Below are 20,053 nucleotides of genomic sequence, written 5' to 3'. Positions count from 1 at the left end.
ACCGGCGTCTCAACGCTGCCGAGCATCCCCCACTTCCTCTGGTACCCACAGCCTCGCTGCCCCAGCACCTTTCAGCAGTGATCAGGGCACACTTGCAGCAGCACAGAGACCCCCCCCCGCCCCCCCATCCTCGGCAGAGGCCCTGGGCTCCAGGGGCAGCCTCTCACGCCTGGCCAGCCCTGCTTGGACCGACTTCCGTGCACGCAGCAGGCAGCCAGCACTTTCCCGAACATCCTTAATGAGCAGAGAATTACTTAACCACTTCCCTTCTCGAGGAATGAGCTCCAGCACGGCACCGGAGCTGCTGTCTGCCCAGGGCCACGGTCCCACCAGCATTAGTGCTGGGTCAGTGCACTGACAGCCCTGCAGCACAAACTGGATCCAGATCGCAAACCGTGGAACAATGGTGCTTCTGTTGAATTAGCCGGGCAGAGGGTCCTGGCTGCGGAGTGGGCAGATCCAGAGAGAAGGCAGAGGGTGGGCAGGCAGGCTGGGGCTGGCAGAGAACCTGCCAGCACAGTGCCACCCTGCATGTTTCTAGGAACTAACCAGGAATGTGGATTTATCCCAGTTCGGCACCAGTGACATACATCCGGGGTATTTCCCACCCCAAACCAGGCAATCCTTAATGGAGTTTGAGTAACGCCAAACTTCCCTGGGAGATCTGGGGAGAAGAGCTGGGGGTGTGGTCTGCAGCTGAGCGTGCCCCATGCAGCAGCTGGGCACACGGGAGACACCATTCCATGGAGCTGACACAGGGCTGGGAGCAGGAGCCCAGGGAGGAGCTGTCTGTCATAGCCCAAAGAAACGCTGGACACATTGGGTGGTTCTGAGCACCATTTTACTGAAGGGTTGGACACCTGCTAGGACTTCATAACAAAAAGTTCACTTCATTTAAGAAAAAAGACAGTTTGTTTTTTGTCCCATTCCCTTCCAAAGAGTGAAATAATACTAACGCTGTCTTTTCACTAAGCAATGCCATTCCAAAATATACAACATTGAGTGTGGAACAGCCCAGCTTCATATTAACATTAAATATTATTAGAACTTCAGAAACATTCTACACAAACAAATGAAACAGTAAAAAGTTCACTCAAGAACAAGATGGTCATTTGTAAAATCATGATACAAAGTTTGTTACTCGCCCTCCTGCGGGTTGCAGTTGCTGCTCCCCGGCCATTGCTCGGGATGCCCCAACACCAAGGAATGCCACAGCAGAGCCCGTGCTGCTGCCCTCAGCCGGAGCAGGTCGGTGCAGCTGCGTGGAGACGGCTCTCACAGAGATGCTGGCTGGCAGAGAGTGGCTGGGCAGTGCCCACCCAGAGCCCCTGTGTCACTCAGAGCAGCTGCCATGCCTCTGCTCAGGAAATGCTCCTCCTCAGCTCAGGAGTGCTGCACCAGAACCCAGGAGGAGAGAGGGCATCACACGGTGCCTTCCCCGCCATGAACAAACACTGACACTCGTTCACTCCCAATCCCAGCCTGGGCAGGGCGGTGGAGCAGGGGCAGGAGGGGAGGTATTTCTGGGGGTAGCTTTGCAGCACCTTCTCTTTTCAAACAGCACCATGTGCCTGTGTCTGTGGGAATCACCAGACACTCACAGGGGCTGCCTGTAGCCACAGGAACACAGGAATGGAAAGGGCTAATTAAGACAATAAGGAGAGAGTCCCAGACGATAATAAGGCCTTTAAGGGACTCTCTGGGGAAGGTATTTTGGAGGCCACGTCAGCAGTGCCAGATTGTGAGATTGATGAAGGATGGGAATGAAGGGTTGGGGGGGTGCCTGCTCCAAAAGGACTCCCACTCACCTGCCGCACCAGTGTCCATGTACTGCTGCCAGGCAGGGTAGGGGAAGCTCTGTGGCCAGGCAGGGATGGAGGGAAGACAGTGATGTGGAAAGCCACAGCCTTGGCTCCTCTGTTTGCACAGCTCCTGCAGCAGACACAGAAGCAGCAGGCTGCTGGCTGTCCAGGTGCTGCTGGCATCTTTAGCTTTCCCTCCTCCCAGCTTCTCGCTTTCACCAGCCTTCCTTAGTGCTCCTAAGCAAAGGGAGGGGTCTGGCCTCAGCACCATGGCTTTGGAGGCAGCTGCTGGCCAACCTGCAAGTTCCAGCAGTGTCACAACTACAGACAAGCTTCATTCCACACTCAGGGATGACCTGGTGACTAAGGCTAGCCTCTCATGTCTTCTGGGACAAGATTCCTCCAAGGCACCTGGCACCTTCCTAACAGCACCCAGCTCCAGGCAGAACAGGCTGCAAGGAGAGGGAAACCCTAGCATGGTGCTCTCTAGCAGAGTCCAGAATGCGAGGGCTCACGAGCATCCTGCCCTGCTGTGCTCTCCACAGGTTGTGCCAGCCCACCCAGCTGGCAAAGCTGAGGGCTGCAGCATTGTCAGGAAGGTGCCAGATATCCCAAAACTGCTATCCTCTCCATGGGCCACCTCAGCTCCTGCAAGGCCATCCCCATCTGAGCACAGGAGCAAAGAGGCCAGTGCCCTTTTGAAGACTGAAAAAGAAACTATCACTTCCACAAAAACCAACCAGCCTGGCTGAGCAGCTGATGCTCCACAGCTCAGCACCAACCCTCTCAACCACAGACAAAAAAAGGATCCTCCCACCAAAACCTGCCTTCCTGCCTGGGAAGCTGCCCAGCTCGAGTCACACTGCCCAGCTGGAGCTGAGAGACAAACCTGTTCTCCATACCCAGGGATCCCTTGGGCCATGGCCAAAGGCCCAGCTTCTAGACAGGGCAGGGAACTTGGATCCAAAGGGGAAGAACTGCTGGGCTGGCTGAACCCCCCACATGCTGGTGAGTTCTGGCCATGAACACGGCACAAGTCACAATTTAAAGGGCACAAACTCTGTGCTCAATTCCAAAACCCAGAGCCTCCCAGCCCCTCTTGCCACAGCTGGAGCTGGGGTGAGAAATGCTCCTGGTGTACTGGGGGCCAGGAGGACAGGACACAAACCAAGGGCAGCTGTGGAGCAGGACCATGGAGCCACATGTGCAGCATCACCCATCTGTGCGGTGCTGCTGCCAACTGCCCTGGCATGTTCTTAGCTGGCAATTGGCTGAACTCCATGCAAGGAAGCACCAGGCACAGGGGGGATCTCAGCCCACGAACCCCAGCCCTGGTAGTATGAACTGGTCTGAGAGCTGCCCAGTGGGGTGAGCACTCCAGGGAGCACACCTCCTCCACACACTGAAATACCACTTGTGGGCTGCCAAGCAGGAGTAACAAAATAATCCCTTCTCTTTTTTGCAAAAAAAGTGCTTAAGAAATTCTGTACAAGGATTGCTACAGCAGCTGGCTCATGGGGGATGCAAATAGTTTAGAAGCAGCAGCAGCAATACGCTACATGGCTTGCAGGGAAGAAGGTGAGGAGAAACTTCTATAACCATAAGCAGTGGCAGATGGTGAAATCTGATCACAGTGGACATGAGCTTCAGAACATTTCTACCAATTAACATTGTGATTTCAACTGGTATCTGATGTCAGCTTCCCCTTCAGCTGCCTGCCGGACAAGCTGCTCTCCCCACGGACCTTACTGACGGACATCTGAAGCATGCAGGGAGCTCAAGGACCTTGTCTGGTGGAGAGGAAGCATAAACTGCTTCTTGGCAGCTGAATAAAAGGAGAAATTATTTCCAAAAAATCAGTTGGAAGAACAGCCCTTTGACCGCTAGCCGAATCGTTTCTAGAAGTGACAGTGGCACAAATCCATGCGTTAAAAGCATTCCTAAGAGAGTCTCCAAAGCTCTCTGCTGTCACAGTGCCCAGAACAACACAGGCCAGGTTAGGCACTTGGATGAATTCAAAGTGACTAATACAGAAACAGGTCTGAACAAGGTGCATACCACATGCTCAGCAGAGACCACAGCGCTCTGGGCAATGCATTTTCTCTGTGCCTGCCAGTTACTGTTGCACAGGTCCCTGGAAGTGTTACTCAGCTGCCACAGAATAACACAGGATGGAAGGGACCTGTGGAGGAGACCTCTGGCTAGATCAGGTCTTAGGTAGCTCTGGTTTGATCAAACCCTTCATCTACCCTAAACAGCAGAGAGCAACATCCACACAGAGCCCCTCTGCAGCCTCGTGCACATCAGTGTTACATGCCCAGGGCACCAGGAGCATCCACACCTGGGCATGAGCTGAAGGATGGGGGAGCCAACCTGCACCAGACTGAGGCACCCTCTCTGCCAGTGCTGGCTGGTACCAGGGCAGCACTTGCTGGCATTGGCATAGAGGCTGTAAAGCCCCTCTCTACAACAACCTGCAACCCTTTCAGTCAAGTTCCCAAAGCACCTGCAAGAGGAGGAAGAGACAACAGGAGAGCAGGGAATGGAGGTTCAGCACTGCCCTGTTGCTCAGGGCCCTGTGGTCTGTGAGAGACGCACAGGAGTGCTGAGAGAGAGGGGACTGGTGATGAGCAAGTCCCTGAGCACACAGCTATGGAGTGCTCACTTCCCTGGCAGCAGTCTCAGTGACGCAGAGGTGTTTCCAAAGCTTGTCTCTCCCTGTGGAGCAGAACACCTTTTGCTGGTGGCCTGGAAGGACACAGGGCAAACTGTCACACCAAGCACGCACAGAACTCAGCTCAGTGCTGGGAAAGGCACGGCAGCACAAAGGCTGGATGCTGTGCTGGATGTGTTAAGCAACAATACAAGTCAAGTCCTTGACTGGCAGAGACCCAAGCTGTGAAAGACAAGAGGTGATAGAAAAGAGTGAAGAGGCAGGCAGCAGTACAGCTGAGAGAAGACACACAGTGATGAGGAGGGATGTGCCCTGGTAAGTTGGCCTCAGATGCTCAGCTTCCCACTGAGGCTGGAGGAAAAGAGGCTTCGACCTGGATTCAGCCTTGTTGATGCACATTGTTTTTCCCAGCGGAGGCCAAGTGCTCAGCTGGGACGCCTGTGCTGCATAAGGAGACTCCAAAGACAGCTCTCAGTTCCCTTATAAGGGTCTGGGAACAGGGGAAGCTGCTGAGCAGCCTGACAGCAATACCACAGGCAGGAGTTCAGAGCCCTCCTCGGGAAACAGCCCAAAAGAGAAACACCAGTGCAGGACTTCAAGACCTGGCATTTGAGAGCGTGGGAATGAGAAAGGTCTGAAGGAGTGGGAACAAAAGGAACAAAGCAATTTTTGGCCAGTTGACAGTGATGGAGAGCCCCTGTTCATCCAGCACCAGGTCAGGACAGGGAACTCTCTGCCAGGGCATTTTAAAACACAGAAGCAGAAGAAAATATTTCCTCCTCCTTGGCAGCCAAGCAGTGGCATTCACAGGTCAGTCTCAAACACTGCAAGTTATGATCTCTGGCAGCAACTCAGAACCCAAGTGTGGGGTTCAGGGCTTGCAATCATTCCCGGAATCATAAAATCACAGAAGGGCTTGAATTGGAAGGGATCTTAAAGATCATCTTGTTCCAACCAACCTGCCATGGGCAGGGACACTTTACACTAGACCAGGTTGCTTAGTGAAAGTGAACCTCCACCCTGCTCTTTGTGGGTGAGAAGAGAACCCAGATGCACCTCAGAACACTCAACTTCCCTGCCTTCTCACCCCATCATGAACCTCCTCTCTTCTCTCCATACCAGTCGTCCTTTTTTTGCTGGGGGTCAGACACTGACCCGTTTTATAAACCACTGAAATCCAACCAGGTGCTTGGGGGGTGGGGCTCAAATATAAGGATCTGGGACTTCCCTGGGGAGCTCATCCCTTCAGCCAATGTCCAGCCAATGTCCACAGAGATTATTAGGTCAGACAACTGGTATTTTGAGCTGGTAAGAGAATGAGTGGATTACACTACTGCTGCAGACATCTGAGCAGACAGCGATATACAGAGCCAGGCCCATACCCAGCCCAATGCCTCTTCCTTTCCCGAGGACACCAGGTTGTCCCTTCCAGGTGACAGCAGCAGCACTAACTGCTCCAACGAGGTGTTTCTCCTGGGATTAGTAGATCCTTCCCTGTGGAGTGCAGAGAGCACAGAGCCGTGCTCCGATCCAACAGTGTGCCCCCCGTGCAGGGAGGTGACAGCAGCCGTGTGCAGCGGTTCTGCAGTGCCTCCTAGGGATGGCAGAGCCTGCACTCCTCCTTCCACACAGAGCTCTCACACCTGCTACACACCTTCTCACAACATCCCTGATGGCACAGCAAGGCTGTCACCCACAACATGATGCCCATCTCCCCTCCTACTACTTCATCCCCACAAACCACAGAAAGCGACTCTCTATGTTTAAGTGCTGGTGTATGTCCTCCCAAATTTTTCACTTTTCTGCTTTAACTCAGGCTCAAGTATCCCACTGAGTCTGGGACTGACAGTTTGTAGCTAAAGCATTCAAACACAGCATGTGTTTCTGTTGTGTTTAACTCCAGCCAAAGCCAACAGTTCTCTACTGGCACCTGGGATCTGCTCCTGGAACACCCAGCAACAGCAGAGCAGTTACATGGGGGGCAGGACACTACACAATTCATGCTAACAATTCCAGCCCTTTGGCTCTAACAGTCACACTTCATGACCCATAGCTGCACCTGGGGTATAGGAGAGCAGAGTAATGCTGGGTGCTGAGGAGGAATCCTCTTTGGAGGCAAATCCCTACCATGTGTTCAAAACTTCTGTTACCCACAAAGGGAGGAGGTGCCTAAAGATGTCAGACAGACTTGCAGCCCTGTGACACTCCCCCACTGTTATGCAGAGGTTATACTGAAAACAGGATTAAAACTACCAGCTGGTAATAATTTTCCAGATTGTTTGGCATTCTGGAGACAAACAAGTGGCTACACTGCTGCTGCCTCTGAGCTGCTCAAGGGAGCCCAGGACAGACTGTCACAACAATGAACCACAAAGGAATTCTGGCACCTTTCAACAAAAGGCTAGCTGAAGGGAAAGAGGAACAAAAGCTATCAAACCCAATCCCAAAGGGATGGAGGAAGTGCATCTTCCCACAGTTCCTGGGCCATATGCACATATATGGATATATAGATATATAGATAATAAAGTTATAAAATTTGATCAAAATAAAACCAGTAAATGTACAGCTTGAAAAAGAGCAATATCACAGTGCATCAATGTCATGAGAAAGTCCTGTGTTCTCCCCTGCACAAGAGCACAGCCTGCCACGTTCAGGGGAGCGTGGTGAGAAGTGAACTCTCTGGCCTGCTCAGCTCAATGCTGGCCGGAGTCACTGTCTCACACTCCCAAACAGGGGTTTGGATTTCTGCAGCCAGTTCTGCACAGCAGTGGCAGACAGGCAGGAACAGCATGAGAGTGGGCTGCTCTGTCTGCAGGTTAGTGGGCATATTGGCACCAGAGACACAGAGTCACTCCTAAGCCTCTCTGTGCTCTGGTGCCAGGCTCGTATTTACTTACTTACAAAAAAAAGTGACAAAGTGAAGAAATTCAGGGGACACTATGAGAATGGGACAAGGGCTGAATTTGGATCACAGGGGACAAGTTGACCCTAAGAATCTTCTGTGCTCTCCTCCTCACTTCATCATCAGAGGAAGAGTTGCCCACCTTGATGGTCCGGAATTTCAGCAGGTTCAAAGTGCTCTGAGCCTTTGGAGTTTTCTTTCGGACAGGAATGGTATTTGCTTTTTTCCTCTGTGGTGCTTCTTTTGCCTCTGTAGCTCTCCTCTTCTTCTGCCTAGTGCCCTCCTGGTAAGTGCTGCTGTCCTTCCACTCTGTTTTTCCCAGCAGAACTTCCTTATCTTTGATTTTCAAGGTCTTGGGCTGTGGTGCTGTGGTGCAGTCCTGGGACGAGCTGCCTGCGACTCTCCCGTTGAGAACTCCGGAGGCTTTGCAGGCATTGCTCTCCTGCAGCACTCCACCCTTTGGTCCCTTCAGAAGCTTTAAAGCACGAGTGGCAGAATCAGGTGCTTTCTTAACCAAACGCTTGTACCCCTTGCCTTCGGTTATTTTAGTGCTCTTGCCTGAAGAAAACTGCCTTGGTGGACTTGAAGTCTTGAGGAGTTTAAGGTCTGAGGGAGAGATGCCAAGACGTCCCTGTGTGTACTTGGACTCCAAACAGGACGTTGCAGTTTTCAGTGGCACCAGGGCTTCCAGAACCACTGACAGTCTCATAGCTGGATACACATCAGGATACATGCTTGTAGGGAAGCCCACTGTCGCTGCCTTGGATGTGCCAGATCCTGTCTGCTTCAAGGAGCTCAAGAGGAGATTTCTGGAATCCCCTTTGGAGACTTTCAAAGAGCTCACTGGAATGCTGGTGGGCAAAGGGGCCACTTTTGCCCCTGAGTTCCTGGCTGGACTCTGGGTGGGCTCAGTGGTGCTGGCACAGTTGCGCTGTGTGTTTTCTCCCGTCTGACTCGGTGTGACTGCCGTGCACGAGCTGTACCCGTACACATCCTTACTCCTCAGAATTGTGGGCTGGTAGCCCTCCTCCTTCAGGCCTTGGATGAAGGCCACCAGCTGGGTCTCTGTGTCCGAAAGATCCTTGGACATCGGGTTGAAGACTCGGAGGGCTTCCTCCAGAACTTTCTGTCCTGCAGAGGAAATTCTTGACCAGGAATGGACAGCTTTTTCTTCCTCATTATTCACTGCAATATTCATGGCATTAGGCAAGTAGGTGCTTCAAAAAGGTCCAAATTACTGGAAAAACAACCCTTGACACCTCAAAAGGAGAAAGAAGACAGTTAGCTTGCAGCAACTGAAATCATCCAAGTTTTTAATATGGGACCTGAAACCATTAAGCCCAGGCGCGGCTGGTCGCAAACCCTGGGTCAGATTCTGGGCTCAACCCAACATAGAAGCACCACCAAGAAAAACCTGTCACTCATTTATCTCTGAAATAAAACTAAAACATCTCTCACAAAAATATCCTCCAACCTAAACAAAGATTTCAGGAAATCCCATCCAATCCACCCCAAGATGAAGGACTCCAATGATTAACTCAGCAAAATCTGCAGGTCGTTTCCAGTTTGAGTTTGACCCACCCCAGCTTTGGATAACCAGATCTCATTTTCCCTGGGAAAAACTGAACCCTCATTGAACCCTTTCCCTGTGTACACACCTCAACCAGCACCACTGAGCCACCTCAACACTAAGAAATGCCTAAGTACTTCAACTGCATCCCAGCAGCACCTTCAATTTCTCAGCTTCTAAACTGATGCCGCTCAAAAATTGATTCTGAGTCCCCTGCCAAAGCTGCAGCTTCCTCCTGGAGACCTGGCAGCAGGGCTGGAGGCTGTTCCAGTTGTGCTTCATTGATGCTGAATGCTGTGGCAAGGCAGCACTGCTCCTTGCTGTTCTCTTGTTTGAACAACGGTCCACAACTTGCTGTCACAGCAAACTGGTGTTGATCCAAGGACACTTGCTGCCAAGTGAGGAGGAAGCAGGAAATTCAAGCAGGGCGGTATGAAGGAAACACACATCACCAGGGCCAAGTGTACAAAGGCCTGAGGGACAACACTGGGATCACACTCAGGGCACTGTGCAGCTGCCTGCCCAGCATAAAAGCATCAATTATTGCTTTCAATAAAAAATAGGCACTAAAGGGCAGTCCAGGCAGGACTTGAAGGGCAGTCCTTCAAGAGAACTCTGATTCTGGTGGCCTCACAGCTCCACAGCTGGATGCTAGACCAACATAAAATCTTTAGCTTTATTGATATCTCTCAAAAATAAGAATGAAGATTCATTTAAAAACCCTGATCAGGGAAATGCAGGTGGTGTCAGAGATAGTTTTGGAGAGGGCAGTGTACAGGCAAGAAAGCTGCGACAGAGATGTCAGCGCCTGAGCAGCCAGAACAAGGAACTGCTCATGTTCCATGTTCCCCCCAGAACTCTGGTCTCACCACAGCACAGGAGCAGAGCCTGTGCTGCCGCCAGCTGCACAAGCAGGGAAGAGACACAAGCCAAGAGCAGCCACAGAAGGGAAAGCACAGGTCAGTGGGGGAGTAAGAACCTCCACATGACAGACTAATCTCAGTCAAGTGCTCTGCAGACGTCACGGCCAAAGAGGGATTTGGAGGAGGATAATGCAGTTGTTCAGAGGCAGGCGGGGGATCTCCCACGAAGGAGGGGAGGCAGGCAGGATCCCACAGAGCCCCAGCCAGCGTCACCAGCCAGCAGTGAGTCACCACATCCAAAGTGACCAAGCAGTGCCAGGCACAGGAAAGCCAGAGAAGGTGTAATGGTAATTTTGATGTGGTGAGGCAGAGACCAACGAAGAAGCACAAGTAACAACATGTGCTCAACAGGCTGCAAAATGGATCATCTTCAGGCTGCAGCAAGCCCGGGAGCAGCTGGGACATCTGAAGGGGTGTTCTGGCTGTGACATTTCATGGGAACAGGACTTTCCACGATCCAACCGCTCGGTGCTGTTTGGTGCAGTGCCAGCCGTATTGAAGGAAAGCCGGCCACGAGCAGACGTACCCCGGGACAGTCTGACCTCCTGACAGCAGGTTCCCTCCCGTGAGACACTGCTGTGGGGGGCTACGGGAGCACAGCACTCCCGGCGCAGTGCGAGCACAGCACCGGAAGGTCGAGGGTAGCATAGGCTTAGAGGCCCGGCTCTCCGAGCATGGAAAGGGCTCTCCCGGTGCACCGCAGGGGGAAGCGGCTGCCGGCAGGGCCGAGACGCGGGACTGGGGCAGCCTGTGGAGCCGGAGGCCGGTGCGCAGTCCCAAGGAGGGCTCGACGGGGCCACCAGGTCCTCGCTCGGCCTCTCCTTCTGGCCCGCCCCTCGGCGCGGACGATGCCCCTTCCCGAGCGCCCGTCCCTCGCTCCCGCTGTACCCTCCCCACGGCTCGGCCCGCCGGCCGGAGGGACCCCGGGGCGGGCAGGCCGCCTGGGCCGGCCCCTCCCTGCAGGGCTACGGGAGGTGATTGGTGCAGACAGGGGGTGCGGCACCCGCGCTCGGCCCGCGCCGGCTCCCGGGACCGGGGGGGCGGGGGCCGGGGCGGGGCCCTCAGCGCCGCGGCTCCGCCTCCAGCGCTCCGAGGCCGCCCCAGCGGGCGGCTCGGCAGCGCCCTCGCCCGGGAGCCGGCGTGGGGCCCGGGCCCGCCGGCCCCAACCTACCGGCTGCCGCCAGACCCGTGCCCGCCGCTGCGCCGCACCCGCCGCTCCAACATGGCCGCCCGCGGGGCGCCGGAAGCGCCCCCGCTTCCGCTTCCTGTCCCTTTCCGAGGGCCGCGGTCACGCCCACAGTCACGGAGCCCTTTCGGTCACGCCCCCGCGCTCCGCCCCTCCGCCCCCGGCCCCGCCGTGACCACGGCAACGGCGGCGAGGTCCGTCCCGGGCCGTCAGGGGGCGCCGCGGGCGGAAGCGGCGCGGGCGGAAGCGGCGCCGTCACCAGGTAACGGGGTCGGTGTCGGGGCGATGAGCGGCGGGGCCGGGCGGCGGCGGCGCCTGGTTCTGCACGTGGACCTGAACAACACGGTGGTGGTGGCGGACACGGTGACGGGGCAGGCCCCACGAGCGGCGCTCAACACCTTTCTCAGCACCGTCACCTGGGGCCGCGCCGGGGCTGCCGGTGAGCGCCGGGGCCGGGAGTACGGGGGACCCGTGTGGCCGTGCAGGGGCTGAGCGCGTTCCTCTCTTCCAGGCGAGTGGGAGTGGGTGAGCGACCGCCCGTCCCTGCGCCCCCCGTGCCCCGGCGCCCTCAGCTACTACAGCCGCCACGGCCGGGACCCCGCCTTCACCGAGGCCGGCCCGGGCCGGCGCTTCCGTGACCTCCACGCCCGCCACCTGCGGCTGCTGGAGTGGCCGGGCCGGCCGCACGACGCCCTGTCGGTGCCAGGGGAGCCCGGCAAACGCTACCACCTGATTCTGCCCGCCTTCTTCCGCCTCCTGGACACGCTGCACCGGGATGGCAGGGCCTTCGCTGTTGTCTTCAGGACCTTCGGCACCGACCTGCCCCGCGCCCTGCAGGCCGTCAGCAGCGCTCTGGACGGGCAGCACCCGCAGTTCCCTGCCCTGCGGGACGTGGCGGTGAGTGGCGCCCTGAGGGTCCGTCGTGATGGGGAAGGGCAGCCGGATGGTCCCACGGAGCCCCCCCCCACGTCAGACTGCTCTCCAGCTGCTTGGCCAGACTGCTTTTAAAAGCATCGAGTTCTCTGGATGAAGCTGTGAGCTGTGGGGGAGCATGTGTGTGCAGATCCGATGTGGAATGGTTTCCTCTTGGGGTATCCCGTGTTGGACAGAGCATGCCTTCTCCCGAGCAGGAGCTGCTGCAGCAGAGCAGGGCTCCCTGGCCCAGAGCCGATCACAGCTGCACTCTCCTCTCCTGGCAGCACACTGGGCAGGAGTGCTGGGAATGAGCTTTAGAAGATGCTTTAGTTATTCCTTGGAATGTTTTCAGATAGCAGAGATTGAAATGGGGGCAGTGTGCAGCTAGGAGGACATTCCTTTCCATCCCTGGGGAAGTCATTCCTTTCCATCCCTGGGGAGGGGATGATTTTTGGTTGGATGCATTCCATGCCTCCTCTTGTCATCTTCCCAGCACCATCCTCCCACACTGTTAGTGGTGGGGAGTCTCCACCCTGCTGCTTAGTGTCTGTGCCAGTGAAACAACCTGTCTGCTTTGGAAACTTTTCCTTCCCCATTTTCTGTGGTCCTGCAGCTCCCTGTGGACCTTACCCCTGGCCAGATACGCTGCAGTAAGAAAGAGGTGGTGCTAACACGGGGAGCAGAGCGTCTGGCCACCCGGGAAGACAAAAGAAAGCTTTACAACTACTTCAGCTCCTTTGAGGGAATTGGAGGCTTCCAAGACCACTTTGACTGGTGAGAAAGAGGCCACTGAGAAAGTGGCTTTGGCATTATCTTCTTTCCTGTGATTCTCTTCGTTTCTGGGATAGCTCCTGGTTTTGAAGCCTTTATGTTGTTGGGGTCCCTATCACTTAGGCACTCCCCATTTTGCCTGTGGGCAGCCTTATAGGACTCTCACACCATTCTGGAGGTCCCCATCCCCTGGTATACCTCCTGCTTTTCTCCAAAGGCCCCCTGATTTGTCACCTTGATGCAAAATGCCTCATTCCTAGGAGGGCATGGGCAGCAGGACAGGACATTCTCTGTTCTGCTTCCCTGGCTCAGAGGGTGCCCTGGGCCTGCAGTACACTCTGTCATTACCTGGGAGCTGTCACCCTCTCCCTGCCCTGACTGTTCCTTCTTCACTTACTGTTTCAGGTGGGCCAGAAATCAGTTCTCTTCCCGGGGTGGGAAGCCCCTGTGGATAGACCCCCATGATCCTGACATTCAGCACATCTTCATTGATGACAACATCCGGCTGGACGATGAAGACACCATTGTTCACCCCCAGGTAGGTGGTTGAAGGCCCCTCTGGCACCAGCAGCCTGCACTGGGGTATCCCTGGCAAGGTCAGACATGTTTTGTCCCCTTTGCATGAGGCTGCATGCCATGGGGGGAATTAAGGCATAGCCCTGATGTCACTGCATCCTGTGCCACCAGTGTTGGTGGCAGTGATGCACAGGGAGGGTGAGATCAGCTGTCAGCAATGCACAGCGGGTGCTGGCTGCCTCTGCTCCCCTCTGAGTCAGCCCCATGCCTGGAGGCAGCAGCAATGATATCAGGGCTGCCAGCCTTGTCACCTGCCTGAGTGAAGGAAGGGGCACTGTTTGTGGGGAACACACTTGGGAAACAGAATGTTTACACAGAAAGAACCGTGCCTGGCCATTGGACAGCTGTCAGTGCTCAAACAAGAGCTGCAGGTCCATGGGTGATCCTCAACCCCTGCCTGTTTCCATCCATATGGAGACGGTGCAGGGGGGACACGGCAGCCAGTGAATTGTCTGCAGTGTTTGGCAGGCAGCCTGGGAATGGAAAGGGGTGGGATGCTCATTGGATATTTCCTTCCATACAAGCTTTCTCAGCTTATACATTTGTAGCTAGTGGCAGGAATTGTTACTGCCTGGACAGACCTGTCAGGACCAGGCTTTGGTCTGTCCCATGCCTGGTTGAGGGGAGCCTCTGCAATGGCATGCAGATCTGCAGCAGCTGGAGTGTGGCTCACACAGCTCCACTTGCTGCATTTCAGCATCAGGCTATCCTTGTGTGATCAAGGAGTTCCTCCTTTGGCATTGGTAGCCTGCACAGCTGGTCAGTCAGGCTGCTGTGCTAATCTCATGGCAGCGATGCAGCCAGCCCTGGGGCTGCTCCCAGGCTGGATCACACAGGTAGGATCCAGTTATGGTAGCAGCAGACCTCGTGGGAGTCTGGGCAGCAGCCAAGCATCTTCCCAGCAGGGCTCATCGTCACTGCTGGGACCTTGCTGTCCTGCAGCCAGGATCGGTAGGTGGAAAGCCATTCTCCCCTCCTCTTGCATCACCAGCTCTGCAAGGCTGTCCCCATTTCAGTGATGGTGACAGAGCAGCACTAGGAGTGAAACAGATTGCCAGGTGTCTTTACGCAGGCCATGGTGAAGACCAGAAGGTGAAGTCCCTGTTCCATCCTGTGGTAGCTAAAGGAAGAGCTGTTGGCAGAGGTTCACCTGGAGTCAGCTGCTCCACAGAGCATTTTCTTCCAGCTGCATGGTGTGGCCTGTTTACTTAAGGGAGCATCAGGCACATGTGTGACATGCTGGCTCAAAGTCAAAGGCAATTTCTGGGAGAGGGGGAAATCTCAAGAAATTTCACCTGCTGTTGCATTGGAGATAGGATCACCCTGCCCTCTGCCTCTGCCACACACCATGGAGGCGCCTGGCTGAGGGGAGGGCAGAGCACACCACTGGGTGTGTGCATTGCTGCTAGGCTCTGCTCTCCCTGCAGGTGTTCTCAGAGCAGGGCAGCAGCAGTCCCAGGATCGTGCCCACCTCAGCACTGTACAACATTTGCCTGGTGCAAACCAATCTGCTGGAGGCCATTGCTGATGAGGACTATTTCCTGCACTGTGTGAGGAGGTGTGAGGAGAACTACGACCGCTACCTGGCCTGCGTGGAGAAGGACACCCCAAGCCAGCAGTGGGATGGACAGTGATAGCACCTCATGGGGCTGAGTGGCTCCAGACTGGGACACCACCCGCTTCCTGCTGCATGCAGTCAAAGTCCCAGATGGGCTCCTGCTTCGAGCTGTTACCTCTCCAATGTGCAATGTGGGCGTTCAGTCCTATCAGGACCTTCCATGAGCAAACACAAGCATCCTGGGAGCTTGTGTGATGGGATCTTTGGAGGAAATGGTTTTCCAGTCTTTGGCAGTGTTGCCTGTGGTGCCCACTTCTGCATGAGGGCTGGGACTCACTGTCCCTCTGCAGTCACCAGGCAGATCCCTTCCACCATCCTGTGATGCAGGCATCCTCGCAGTGTTTGTGCCTCACTTCCTGCTCCTGCAGTGATGGCTGGTGCAGAGCAGGTGCCAGGATGAGTACAGTGTTAGCAGCAGCATCCCCAGGTGGCATTTGTGGTGTGGTGTTCTCGGCGGATGCCTTGTCACTTCTGTCTGTTTTTAAAGCAAACCTTTTTAGCTCATTTATGTGTGAGTTTCCTGCCTGCCCTTGGCTCTGCCTGTACTGGTGGGTGGGAAGTGCCTTTCCCAGCGTGTTCATTTGCCTGGCTCAGCCAAGTGGGGACAAAAGTGTTGGTGGAGGGTTTGAGACCCATGTGCACCTTTCCTGATGCTGCTGAGAGACCCCAGCAGGGTCGTGCTCAGAGTAGGGCTGAGCTGATGTTCTGTCCCTGCAGTGGTGACAGGATAGGGGTCATCTCTAGGGTAGGACGGTGGGTTCCCGACTTCTTGAGCCCAGCGCTGCGTGGCTCTGGCACCGGCAGCATATAGCAAGGGAGGGCAGATCCAGGGTCTCTCCAGTCCCTCTCCCTGCGATGGTTCCTTCCCGGCCAGGTGAACGCGGCAGGGGCACGGCGGGCCGGTGGCACCGGGAGGGCCGGGCGGAGGGGAGAGGGGCACGGCAGGGGGGCCGGGGCGGACGCGGCGCCGCCCCCACCGGCAGCGGGCGGGCCCGGGGCGGGCAGAGGCGCGGAGCGGCGGGGAGAGCGGCGGAGCGGGCGGAGAGGTGAGTGCGGTCCTGGTCCCAGTCCCGGTCCTGGTGCCTGCCCCTGCCCCTCTCCCAGCGGCGGCGCGGTGCGGAGCGGAGCGGAGCGGCCGTCCGGGGATGCGGGCGGGCATCCGGGGAGCGACGGGGGCGCGAGCGTTGCAGCGGGAGCCAGGGGGACGCCGGTGCCAGCGAGCTGTGGGCGGGAGCCCTGTGGGTGCGGGCTGCGGGGCAGTGCGCCGGAGCGCCGGGGGTTGCGGGCGGGAGTGCGGGCAGCACCGGAGGTGAGGACGGTGCGCCGAGAGCAGGAACCTGCCGGGGTCCGGATTGTGAACGGGAAGCCGCTGCAGGGTACGGACCCGGGGGATGCGGGTAGAGAGCCCCGGGCGCGCGAGGGTCCCAGTGAGTGCGGGCTGTGTACCAGCAGCACCGGGTAGTGGGAGCCCGGGGTGCGGGAACCTCGGGGAGCAAGAGCACTGGTACGTGCGGGCAGAGAGCCCCAGGGAGTGGGAGCCCGGAGGGGGCGGACAGGGAGCCGTGGAGCGCAATCGGGAGCCCGGAGGGGGTGGGCAGGCAGCCCGGGGTGCAGTGCGGAGCCCCGCGAAGCAGGAGCTGTCGCACCGCCAAGAGGAGCTGACTAGCTGGGGCTGGGGGAGCGATGGGTGCCTGGGCTCTGACTCGGATGCTCTCCCCGCAGGAGGCCGTGGGCCGGACCAGTGGCGAGCCGGGCCGGATGGGCGGCACGGCAGGGCCAGAGCCCGGGGACCCCCGAGGCGGCTGAGCTGGCCCATGGCGGCGGGCGCGAGCGCCTTCGCGTGGGCCACCTTCCCCGCCATGCCCACGCGGCGCGTGTACTGCAGCGCCGCGCACCGCGACGGGCAGCTCTTCGTGCTGGGCGGCTGCGGGGGCGGCGGGCGAGCCCTGGGAACTGCTGAGGTGCTCGACCTCCAAGCCCAGCGCTGGACCACGCTCCCACCACTGCCCACGCCGCGGGCTGGCGCTGCCGTCCTCGCCCTGGGCAAGCAGATCTTGGTGGTGGGAGGTGTGGATGCGGCACAGAGCCCCCTCGCCTCCGTTGAGGTCTACCACGTGGATGAGGGCAAATGGGAGAAGAAGGCGGCATTGGCTCAGCCCTCCATGGGCATCTCAGCTGTGCAGAGAGGTGAGGGATAGGAACATGTTGTGACTCTTGCCCAAAGTTTGCTAAGCATCCTTGGACTCTTGGTACAGCACAGCATGCCAGGAGCCAGGGTTGGTCCCTGTATGTGGTGCCCATGTCTACTTCCTGGACAGGGATGCTTGGTATGGACCAGGCTGCAGTGTGGTGGGCAGGACAGAAGAGATGTCAGGACAGTGGTGGGAGCGGGCCGGGGTGCCGGCCGCGCTGGAAGCAGGATTTGGCAGTATGGCTGTGTTGCCATGGTGTCTCCAGGGAGATGATACTGCCGAGAATAATTAGAGGATGGCCCTGTGCTCTTGTCTGTTCCTGATGGATGGGATGGAGAGGGGGGTGAGAGGGTCCCAGTGCAGCCAGGGCATTGCCAGGCTCAGGCCTGGCTGTACTCACTGTCCCCTGGCTGCCCTGGAGCAGTGTCTGACTGTGGGGCTCAGCAGTAGCGCTGCTGCCTGCCCTGGGGGCATGGAGGGACTCTCAGCCCTTCGGTGCTGCCCACAGATCCCCCTGCCTCACTACTGCCTCTTTTCCAGATGGGGCTGTCTACGCACTGGGGGGAATGGGTGCAGACACCTCTCCCCAGGCTCTGGTCCGTGTCTATGAGCCGGCAAAGGACCACTGGCAGCCCCTACCCTCCATGCCCACACCGTGTTATGGGGCCTCTGCCTTCCTGCAGGGAAACAAGATCTTCGTCCTTGGTAGGTGCTGCTGGGGCAAACCAAGCATCCCCTGTGCCTCTACCCTCTTCTTCCTCTGTTCCCAGGCCAGAGAATGACCTGGTGCACCCCAGGGTGGCTCCATAGTGCCCAGCACTGCAGCCAGCAGGCCCCATCCTGCTTGCTGAGCACACCAATAGTGCCAGCTTGGGGCACTGGCAGCTACATCTCCTCTGTGCATAGGAGGTCGGCAAGGCAAGCTGCCTGTCACCGCCTTCGAGGCTTTTGACCTGGAGACAAGGAGCTGGACACGCTACCCCAGCGTGCCCAGCCGCCGCGCCTTCGCCGCCTGTGCCATGGCTGATGGAGTTGTCTTCAGCCTGGGGGGGCTGCAGCAGCCAGGGCCCCACAACTTCTACTCCCGTCCCCATTTTGTCAACACCGTGGAGATGTTTGATCCTGCGCAGGGTGAGCTCCATGTCTCTGGGTGAGGTGGGAGCATCTTCTGTGGGTCTGGGATGATTCTGGGTTGGTGAGAGGTGTCTATGCCTGAGGGACATAATTATATGGGCTCTGAACATTAGCCCCTTGTACCCATGGTGAATGAATCCTGTGCTCCCTGGTCCCAGGGAGTGATTAACCTGTGGGTGTTCTGGCCTTGTTGTATAGAGGGGAAACCCCAGCTGGCAATACTCACTCCATCTCATACCCAGGTGTGTGGAGAAAGCCAAATCGCACCATCCGTATGAAAGAGAAGAGAGCTGACTTCGTGGCTGGATGCCTGGGAGGAAGAGTGGTGGCTGTGGGTGGCCTCGGTAATGCTGGGGATAGGAGTGTGGCCGTGTTCCCATCCCGATTCTTTGGGGCACATCAGTGATCTGCATGGCAGTAGGGGGTTACTGCAACACTGCATGGCATGTGCAAAGCCAGGGGGTTACTGCAACACTGTCTGCAGCAACATCTCTCTGTGCTCTCACAAGTGGTGAGGAGACCCTACTGCCCTGTTCCACTGGCTGACCCACTGTGCCCCTTGCCCCTTTCACTCCCCAGTCAGGCTTTTCCCTGCTCATGTGCAGCGTTCTGGGCTCACACAGCCCATGGTGGCTCAGCTCCGCTGTGCAGGGTTGCAGTGCTGCATCCCTCTCCCGAGAGAGCTGGGGAAAGGTTAGAGCTGTCACTCAGCAGAGGGCATACAGCAGAAAGGGCTGCCTGGGGAGCCTGGTGCCAGCCACAGCACTGCCAGCCCTGCAGTAAGGGCTGCCAGACCCCCAAGATCACTCTGGGAATAGGGAATGGTGCTGGCTGCATCCCTGCAGTGTGGCATTGCTCCTGAGTCCTGCTGCAGCTGCAGCTGCCTTATCCCTGCAGAGTGCTGGCACGAGGAGGGAGGGAGGGCGAGGAGTGGTTGAGGGGGCAGAGCCAGCAGGTGTGGCATTTGTGCCAGCAGCCATCCCTATGGGCACTCTGCTAATCCTCTTGTGCCCCCACTAATTGCCTCTGGGATCTCAAAGCCTGTGCAGTTCAGGGCTCCTGTTGAGGCATCAAAGGGATGTGGAGGGGGAAAGGCCTCCCTGGGGTGAGGGATGGGGAGCTGCACAGAGGCTGATGTGGTTCTGTCTTCCACAGGGAACCAGTCCTGCCCACTGGACTCAGTGGAAGGGTTCAGCCTCTCACAGAAAAAGTGGGAGCCGCTGCCCCCCATGCCCACTGGCCGCTGCTCCTGCTCCAGCTGCCCAGCACCCAGCCTGCTCTTCATCATCGGCGGTGTGGCCCAGGGTCCCAGTGGCGCTGTTGAGGCTCTGTGCCTGCGTGATGTGCCCTGAGTGGGACCCCGGGGACCAGCCCTGGCCAAGCACCAAGTGCCTGAAGACGGGGACAGGGTGTGTGAGCACCCATGTGTTCACCCAGGGTGACCTGGCTCCAGGAAGCCTCTGTCCCATGATGCCAGGCACCAGAGCAGCTGCGGTTGTGGGAACTCCCAGCTCCTGCAGCGCTGTGGCAATGAAGCCCAGGGCAAACTCCTGCCTGGTGGGATGGCCATCGCCAGCAGCGTGGAGGGAGCAGCGGTGGCAGGACTGCCGCTGGCCTCACTGCCCTGTCCGGCCCCATCTGTGCCACGGCGTATCTGTGCCGTGTGTGTAGCAGTGAGTGCTGTGTCGTCGTAGACCCAGTCGATGTCTCATGTAGCACAGAGGTGCCCTGTAGCTCAGTGCCTGGGAGGTGATGTAGCACCTCAAATAAATGAAACATGTGGAGTTTTA

General features: G+C 57.3%; 3 protein-coding genes across 8 annotated transcripts; 2 read left to right on the top strand and 1 right to left on the bottom strand.

Moving 5' to 3' along the window:
- Nucleotides 1-824: 824 nt before the first annotated feature.
- CCDC71 (coiled-coil domain containing 71) lies at nt 825-11,169 on the bottom strand. Of its 2 annotated transcripts, none has more exons than XM_077184301.1 (2): nt 11,043-11,169; nt 825-8,637 (listed from the first exon to the last, which is right to left on the bottom strand). In XM_077184301.1, the coding sequence occupies exon 2, from the start codon at nt 8,574-8,576 to the stop codon at nt 7,404-7,406; it is 1,173 nt and encodes a 390-aa protein (XP_077040416.1). In that variant the 5' UTR covers nt 8,577-8,637; nt 11,043-11,169; the 3' UTR covers nt 825-7,403. The 2 variants fall into 2 exon arrangements, with proteins under 2 accessions (XP_077040416.1, XP_077040417.1); XM_077184302.1 differs by lacking the exon at nt 11,043-11,169 and adding an exon at nt 9,108-10,425.
- Nucleotides 10,156-15,441, top strand: LOC129124760 (uncharacterized). Its single transcript, XM_077184790.1, has 6 exons — nt 10,156-10,172; nt 10,424-11,496; nt 11,569-11,954; nt 12,586-12,746; nt 13,149-13,281; nt 14,747-15,441. Exons 1-6 carry the CDS (start codon nt 10,156-10,158, stop codon nt 14,951-14,953), a joined length of 1,977 nt encoding a protein of 658 aa, XP_077040905.1. The 3' UTR covers nt 14,954-15,441.
- Nucleotides 15,310-20,053, top strand: KLHDC8B (kelch domain containing 8B). 5 transcript variants are annotated; one of them, XM_077184299.1, is made up of 6 exons: nt 15,310-15,448; nt 16,660-17,124; nt 17,670-17,834; nt 18,036-18,260; nt 18,506-18,607; nt 19,419-20,053. In XM_077184299.1, the coding sequence occupies exons 2-6, from the start codon at nt 16,752-16,754 to the stop codon at nt 19,613-19,615; spliced, it is 1,062 nt and encodes a 353-aa protein (XP_077040414.1). In that variant the 5' UTR covers nt 15,310-15,448; nt 16,660-16,751; the 3' UTR covers nt 19,616-20,053. The 5 variants fall into 5 exon arrangements, with proteins under 5 accessions (XP_077040414.1, XP_077040412.1, XP_054496201.1 ...); XM_077184297.1 differs by lacking the exon at nt 15,310-15,448 and adding an exon at nt 15,490-15,811; XM_054640226.2 differs by lacking the exon at nt 15,310-15,448 and adding an exon at nt 15,887-15,983.

Source organism: Agelaius phoeniceus, chromosome 11, assembly GCF_051311805.1.
Source record: "Agelaius phoeniceus isolate bAgePho1 chromosome 11, bAgePho1.hap1, whole genome shotgun sequence".
Classification (NCBI taxonomy): domain Eukaryota; kingdom Metazoa; phylum Chordata; class Aves; order Passeriformes; family Icteridae; genus Agelaius; species Agelaius phoeniceus.
This window is presented reverse-complemented; position numbering and strand designations above follow the sequence as displayed.

What these genes read in the sequence shown, in the direction of transcription:
- CCDC71 (XM_077184301.1), bottom strand. Translation starts at nt 8,576, where the DNA reads ATGAATATTGCAGTGAATAATGAGGAAGAAAAAGCTGTCCATTCCTGG.
- LOC129124760 (XM_077184790.1), top strand. An exon ending in GGGCCGCGCCGGGGCTGCCG is followed by an intron (nt 11,497 to 11,568) that starts GTGAGCGCCGGG and finishes CCTCTCTTCCAG; the next exon opens with GCGAGTGGGAGTGGGTGAGC. An exon ending in CTGCCCTGCGGGACGTGGCG is followed by an intron (nt 11,955 to 12,585) that starts GTGAGTGGCGCC and finishes GTGGTCCTGCAG; the next exon opens with CTCCCTGTGGACCTTACCCC.
- KLHDC8B (XM_077184297.1), top strand. An exon ending in AAACAAGATCTTCGTCCTTG is followed by an intron (nt 17,835 to 18,035) that starts GTAGGTGCTGCT and finishes CTCTGTGCATAG; the next exon opens with GAGGTCGGCAAGGCAAGCTG. An exon ending in GATGTTTGATCCTGCGCAGG is followed by an intron (nt 18,261 to 18,505) that starts GTGAGCTCCATG and finishes TCTCATACCCAG; the next exon opens with GTGTGTGGAGAAAGCCAAAT.